The sequence below is a fragment of the Lolium rigidum genome, chromosome 4 (assembly GCF_022539505.1).
Source record: "Lolium rigidum isolate FL_2022 chromosome 4, APGP_CSIRO_Lrig_0.1, whole genome shotgun sequence".
Lineage (NCBI taxonomy): Eukaryota > Viridiplantae > Streptophyta > Magnoliopsida > Poales > Poaceae > Lolium > Lolium rigidum.
This window is the reverse complement of record NC_061511.1, coordinates 184332561-184339973: the sequence shown is the minus strand read 5'-3', so window position 1 is coordinate 184339973 and position 7413 is coordinate 184332561. Positions and strand designations below refer to the sequence as shown.

The 7413-nt window shown below is 47.3% G+C and overlaps 1 protein-coding gene across 1 annotated transcript; it reads left to right on the top strand.

The window, feature by feature from the left end:
- The first annotated feature begins 1215 nt into the window (after nt 1–1215).
- LOC124646599 (protein RESISTANCE TO PHYTOPHTHORA 1, chloroplastic-like) lies at nt 1216–3188 on the top strand. Its single transcript, XM_047186701.1, has 4 exons — nt 1216–1562; nt 1655–1865; nt 2477–2646; nt 2764–3188. The coding sequence occupies exons 1-4, from the start codon at nt 1299–1301 to the stop codon at nt 2788–2790; spliced, it is 672 nt and encodes a 223-aa protein (XP_047042657.1). The 5' UTR covers nt 1216–1298; the 3' UTR covers nt 2791–3188.
- Nucleotides 3189–7413: the final 4225 nt, after the last annotated feature.

Sequence of the window (7413 nt, the reverse complement as noted above, 5' to 3'; positions counted from 1 at the left end):
TGCACCCACTGAGAGGTCCGCTCAATCGGCTTCAATCGCCAAAATATTTGGGTACTTGAGATGCTCCACAAAGCATGCACACCAACAGTGTATGCTTCGGGATTAAGCCCGAAATTCATGGTCAACCACTCCTTCAACTGACAAACCCGCCATGTTTTTGGGTTTGGCAAATGCAACTTCTCATACTGAAACTCACTCAGATCAGCTCCTATCGGAGTTGTTCGGACTGTGCCGTTACCGAAGTAAACAACGAATTTTACTCCATCTGACATATCTGCTCACCCATATAAATTACGAACTCGTAAAAAAAAACTAGCACCTACCCTCGTAAATAAATAAAAATACCAGCGACGGCCAACTACATAAATATTTTCTACCGGTACCTATATCAGTAACTAATATGCCAAGCTAACGAACACAAGATGCATGATTATACCATCTAATATTAGGGATAAGGGTTTACCCTTGAAGCGTGCCAAACAACTCCGTTAGCAGCCCAGCTTCTCCACCACACAGCAGCACCACCACCACTAGCTCCTCCTCCACCACCACCACCTCCTCCAACAGCACCTCCACCAAAACGCCTCAAAAACTAACTCATCTATAGATTAGGTGATTCTACATCATTTGGTGGTCAAACAACAACAAATTGCTGGACAAATCGCTCTTAAATGAGAGAAAATGGAGGTGGAGCTGAGAGCAAAAACGAGAGAGAGATAGATATATTGATAGATAGATAGATAGATAGAGAGAGAGAGGAGATGAACTGAGCTGACAGAGGAAGAAGAGGAGCGTCGGCCTCGCTCGGCCACGGGCGTATTTAAAAGGGCCCGACTCGAGATCAGGGAGCCCGATTCCCTAGCCTCGGGAAATCTCCAGCCCAACAAGGCCTGCTCCTGGCCAGCCGACAGCTCGACACGGCGCACTAGGATCGCGCGTGGCCGACAGCCCGCACTCGGGTCAGGGCGCCCGACTTTCCGCGGCAGGCCCAAATTCCCTGGCACTCGGGTTTTAGAAACCCGATTTTGAAGACTCAGGTTTGTGGATCCCGACGGTGTATTATTCCTGCAAAAAGTGAAAATCGAGTATTATTTCTGAAATAAAAAATGTATTATTTAAAAAAAGTTCGCGTATTTCTTCATCTTACTGTCCACTACTAAGTGACAGACAGAAGAAAAGCCACGGTGTTCGAGGGGGCGGCCACGGCGAGAAGGTGAAGGCGGGAGGACCTCCCGTTCCCCATCCCTTCGCCTCTCCCGCCCCTCCAGCCTCCCCGCAGAAAGAAAACCTCAACAACGATGCACCCCTTGCTAAACATCCCGCTCAGCGGCGGCTGCGCGTTCCCGCCGGTCGCAGCTGCGCTGCGATTGCCTGCGGCGTCTCTTCCCTGTAGAAGCGCTGTCAGCGCCAACCGGAGGCGGCGGCCCACTTTAACGCGGGCTGGCTCCGATGGCTCCGACGGTGCTACCGCTGGCGCGGTAACGGAAGGAGAGGGCGCCGAACCGTCGGCCGAGAAGCCGCCGCCAGTAGTTAACCCCAAGATCGAGAAGGAGCTCAAGAAGGTCGGTACTGCTTCGGCGTTGGACTTGGACCCCGTTTGCACGGCGAAATTCCTCAAGCTTTAACTGATACAGTGGGTGTCCTCCTTGAGCAGGCAGTGCAGAAGACCGCGGCGACGTTTGCGCCGAGGGCGTCCACCGCTAGCAAGAACCCCGCCGTGCCCGGATCCACTCTGTACACCATCTTCGAGGTCCAGGCGTACGCCTCAATGCTTGCCGGCGGAGCCCTTTCCTTCAACCTCGTCTTCCCCTCCAGCGAGCCGGACATTTGGAGGCTCATGGGGATGTGGTCCATCTGGATGTTCAGTAAGTAAGAGATGCGTTTTCAGCAAACTAATGCCTAGTTATCCTGCTAGTTTTTGCCGTCAACATTCGACAATTGCCATACCAGACAGCAAACGTTGTGTTCCATTATTAAAACGAAGAAGTTAAAAGGCAACCAGTCTTATTTGTTTGTGTTCTACACCTCTATATATGTTGGCTGGAAAAATGAGTTGCAGCAGACATCCCTTTTCATTGTAATCTTTCACTATAGCCACCAAGTATCTTTACTGAATTTGTTATCATCAGAACTTCGGACGAATTGTTGCGGTTAACTGACCAGGCTTACCATAGCTTGAAATGAAACAAAAGTGATGCTATTCCACAATAAAAAGAAATAAAACACTTTTGAAAGTTAAAGTTTAGTTCGCTGTAACTCTCAGTTTGCAACTTGAATTTTAATCTGGATGCATATTCATATTGCATAAGCCACCAAATTCATACAAGAAACATAAATAAGATCCAGCCTCTCCGATGTTGCATCGATTTGGAACTGTAGTCTAAAAAATAGTAATTTGTGAATACTTTGATTTACTGACGACACCCAAGAAAGAAAAAAACTGCAATGCAATACTGATCATTATCTACTTCTGCAGCTATACCTTCTCTTCGGGCCCGTGACTGCTCAAACAAGGAGAAAGAGGCTCTCAACTATTTGTTTATCGTGGTCCCTCTGATCAACGTTATCATCCCATTCTTCGTGAAATCATTTGCAGTTGTCTGGTCAGCAGATACGGTTGCTTTCTTCCTGATGTATGCGTGGAAGGTACCTCCTCATGTTACTCGGAATTCCGTTATTGTCACATAACCTGTGTGTTGCTACTGATAAAAAAACTAGATTACCCTGTCACGTCGAGTAATTCTTGCCGGGCTTTTTATGCAGCTGGGGTGGCTGCAAAAGACTGAGTGAAGCATTTCCTTATGAGAGGACCATTTCATCTGCAAATTTTGCTGGATTCTTGTGGGAGGGCACGCATTGATAAAATTATTGAAGATATAGTGTATCTAAGTTTTGTGCATACCGATGAAAAATGGGAATTTGACATCAAATTGCTAAATAGATGTACCTGGAAGCTAAATTTCGACATTTATGTTAACTAGGAAATAGGCAGCTCTGAATGCACCTACTATGACAAAATGCAGCAGGTGCAGCGACTTGAAAACACATATATGGTTCCAGTGAAGTGTGAGAATTGGTGCACATATTTGCATGAAGGGAAGTCAAACTCCAGACATATCTGTGTACATTTGGCTCTGTTGCCAAGTTAGCGAATGCTTATTGCCTAAAGATCAGTATGTTCCAGTTTATTGATCAGTCATCATGTAATTGCGTACATAGTAGGGTTGCAAGCGGCGCGCTATGCGGGGCGGATTGTTTTCCGAACATCACAAATTAGGTGGATTCGGATTAATATCCTGTCGTGTAATTTGTGCTAATTATCCTGATTTGCGGGACTATGCGGGATCCGCTTCTGCAACCCTACTACATAGGATCTCCAGAATGGATTAGCACTGAACTAAAAAATCAGGATAGTCTTGGCTGCCCAGTAAGCATGATAATGTAGAATAGATATGATCATCCATCACAATTTTTTTTATCAAGACAATCTTTATTATAAAAGCGACAAGCAAATAACGAAGAACGAAACAAGAACACACGCAGGGAACACAAGATTTAACGTGGAAAACCCCTTCCAACACAGAAGGGGAAAAACCACGGGCGCCAGCCAGCAAAACTTCACTATATCGGGAGGTGTTTACAAACACCGTGGGTTATCTTATAATCTGATGAACCCTAGCCGGCGGCTTACAAGATGTATATATAGGCGGTGCCAACGATTCGTACCGTACCAAGCCTCCGGCGACGGGCCTCGCTCCGCTCGTCAGAAGTTAGCCTCCCTTTAGTATATGAATTTGGATCACAATACAACAATCTTTTTCATTTTACGTTTAAGTATTGAGGTTATCATATCCACCGTATTGCTAAGCACACCCCAGAAACCAGATAGGGTATTTCGCATGAAATCTACAGAAAGAGTTTTTTTTTCACAGCTTACTACCTCTTTAGACTTTATATATTAGCAATAAGTGTTACATCGGAGATTAAAAGTGGTAAAGTAAGTGTACGCCTATTGCCTAGAGATCAGCATTACTACCAGACAGATTGCTTAGAACTCTTTGCCAAATGAGCTAATTCATGAGCTATGATGTTTGGTTCCCTCGGTTGATAATTTAAGTGGACCTTCAAGGAATCAGTTGCTAGGTGATACTACCTCCGATTCAAGTAATAAGGCGTCCCCGTTTTACGTGTTTTTTATTTGACTAAGAATTATTTTAAATATATAAAGATTATTTGTATGATATTAACATCATTATAGAGTGTTTTTCAATATGAATCCAACGATACTAATTACATATAATATAACCAAGATTTTATTGCTCAATTTTTATGGTCAAATTTCTCCTTGGAATACACGTACGCCTTAATCCTTGGAATGGAGGTAGTAGTAATCATCGAAAATTGCCGCAGCGACGCCATCCGTGTGCTCCATTCTTCATTATCTCGACCACGGCCGAACAATCAGAATCCATAACAATTTTGTTACATCCCAGGTCCGAGCAAGCAAAATACGGTTCATCAGCGCCTATCTGCAATTGCTTGCTGCAGTAAAATTCTCAGCTGCGCAAACAACAGCCCCCGTTATTCCTCGAAGAGAATCCTCATCAAAGTAAGCATCCACATTTACTTTAACATGATCACGTGGAGGCTTCAACCAGGTTATACTTTCCTTCTTCGGTCTAGCTGAATGAATAAGAAGCCCTGAAGTTTGCTGTCATTGCCACAATCGACATTGCTGGTCTGTCTGGACTGGAGACTGTACCTTCTCACTATGCATGGTTTGCCTTCGCTCCCACCACAAATACCAGCAAGTTACACCTATTGTTTCGTTTGTTGTCACCTCCTCGAAATAGGCTTTCGCCCCTCTATATTAATATAGCAACCACACGATACAACACACATGCTGGGGCCGCAGCACAACCAAGCCCAAAGAAAAACACAAAGAAAGGAAAAAGAAACAAATGCCGATACATGCAGATCGACAAAAACGAGGACAACCCGCAACCGCCGTGCCTTCCGTAGAAGAACCACCACACTCCTAGCACTCTGAAATGCCGCATACCAAACAACACCTTCAACAAGGAAGCGACGACAACACCGCTGCTGCCCGGACTAGTCCTAGGGTTTCCCCCGGTACACGGAGGGAAGTAGGTAGGGGTACACCCGGCGCCCTTTAGGAAGGAAAGGTGGCACCCGCAGGCGCCACCGCACCGGTGTCGGACGAGCCGGCAAGAATTTCTCCCGACCCCCGCAACCACCCACCCCCAAACGATTCAGAGTGTTCCACCCAACCTGCCGCCCACCAGCATGCACCGCCGCGGTCTTGAAGCCATCCCCGTCGTCTCAATGTGGTCACCATCGCGAGGCCTAGCGAAAGAGAAGGAGACAACAGGGTTGGAGGTAGCAGCACTGTAGCCGAGCGGGAGGGAACAACCTCCACCGCTTGCGCGGTAGCCGACCGGACATGTCAGCAGAGACACACTGGACCCTTCTGGCCCGGTCAGGCCCAAACTGGCCCGCAAGGTCTCCGCCAACCTGATGCAGCATGCCGGCTAGCAGCACCGCCACCTCTCCTCCCCGCTGACCCACCTCTGCCCCCTCCAGGAAGCGGCGTCAACAAGCTTGAGGGGGTCCGCCCAGACCCAGATGGGGCCCAAAGGGCCTAGATCTGGGCCGGGAGGGCACTGCCGGCCGCGCACCGGCGACCGACCGGCCATCCTCACGCCACCACGCCGCCCTGCCGCCACCACGAAGACCTCGGGAACCAATGACGACATTAGGTGTTCTGGACATAAAAAAGAAGAAGGAAACCCCACTGCAGTTGTCCATTTGACACCCCCTCCTTGATCTTCATGTCCTGACCAAGATTTCTCCACATCAATTTAGCCCGATAGAATTGAAAAATCACAAACCGGGCACTGGCCACTAAGTTTGACGTGCGCATTTGCCAGCTTTGACCTGCAGGATATGGTGTTCTGCATTGTCCTTTTATTTTTTTTTGAAAATATACCACTATATTAAGCAGACAGTAGGCCGCCTCATTAAAAACCTTCCAGCCCCTTAGGTACCTGGAAGGAAAAGAGTGCGTCTGGAACCTGCTGCCGCGGGTCACACAACTGTTACATCATCTAGAAGAGTTTGCAGAATAAAGTTAGGGGGTTCATCGACCCAATTACAAGAATTAGAACTCTGAAAACAAAACCTTGCTAACTCATCTGCCACCTTGTTGGCTTCCCTCGGACAGTGTTTAAACTTCACATTACCTAACCCCGCAATCAAGTCCACACAATCTGTAAAAATAGCTGCCGAATCATAGTACCACCGATGCCCAGACGAGCAAGCTTCCACTGTTTCAAGGGAGTCAGACTCCGCGATCAGATTTGCGATGCCCATCTCATTAGCTAGGGAGAGGCCTTCATGGCTAAAACTTCCGCCACTTGCGAAGTTGCGTTGAGATCACATGTGGCAAGTACGACGTACGTGCAGCAACAAATTTGCCTTCATAGTCACGTAGAACCACCCCCAACTGATCCTGCATGTAATTCTTCAAAAAAAGAGGCATCAACATTTAGTTTTACCTCTTTTGGGCCAGGTTTGCTCCATTTGTAATCAGCCGGTTGGCTTCGCTTGGACTTCACCGCCTCCGCATTTGCAACAATAGCAAGAATTGAAAATTTAAATTTGGCCATAGGGGGAACCGGCTCATCCCTAGACCGCCGGCGATGCAGCCACCATAGGTACCAACACGTAGTTAAAATCACTTCCCTTGCCTTTACAGTAGGCTTAAAGTACCAGATTACAAGCACTGGAAAACATCAAAAGAAACACCACGCCGAATTTTGTCGGATTGGGGCTGGTGTGCAGGTTTGGACGAAGTTGATCTTAAGCAACACCTCCAGCTTGTCCAGCAGTAGCTCGTCCTTGCACTTTTCAAGCGGTCGCCATAGCTGCATGTTAAGCCTGGTTAGAAAAATACAGTCGGCAGGTTGTCGAGGGAATTTGGCTTCAATTGTAAATTCATTGCGCGTTTTCCAGAGAGCCCAACAAATGAAAGCAAAAAAAACTTCAAGGACCCTTTTGGATTTCGTGTTCATCCCCTCTACAATCCCTAACCACTCAACTCTGGGCATTGGGTTCCATGTCACTCCGAGCATGGACCGCACCCCACTCCAAAGGACATTTGAGTGCAATCTTCCCCTCATCAACTGCTAGGTGAAGATTTTTTTTCCAGGGAGAACGTTGTCTACCAGATGGGCACCGCCAGGGGCAGCTGAGGACCATGGCAGAGCAGCTTATACATCAAGTTCACAAAGAACCGGCCTGACCGGTCCAATTTCCAAATCACCTTGTCACCTCCTTCGGCTGTCACCACCTCTTCAAGCTCCTGAACCAACATAAGCCACTGATTGGACT

Excerpts from the sequence above, each read along its gene's own strand:
- LOC124646599 (XM_047186701.1), top strand. The coding sequence starts at position 1,299 with ATGCACCCCTTGCTAAACATCCCGCTCAGCGGCGGCTGCGCGTTCCCG. Across the intron at positions 1,866-2,476 it reads GTGGTCCATCTGGATGTTCA|CTATACCTTCTCTTCGGGCC; the intron begins GTAAGTAAGAGA and ends CTACTTCTGCAG. Across the intron at positions 2,647-2,763 it reads TCCTGATGTATGCGTGGAAG|CTGGGGTGGCTGCAAAAGAC; the intron begins GTACCTCCTCAT and ends CTTTTTATGCAG.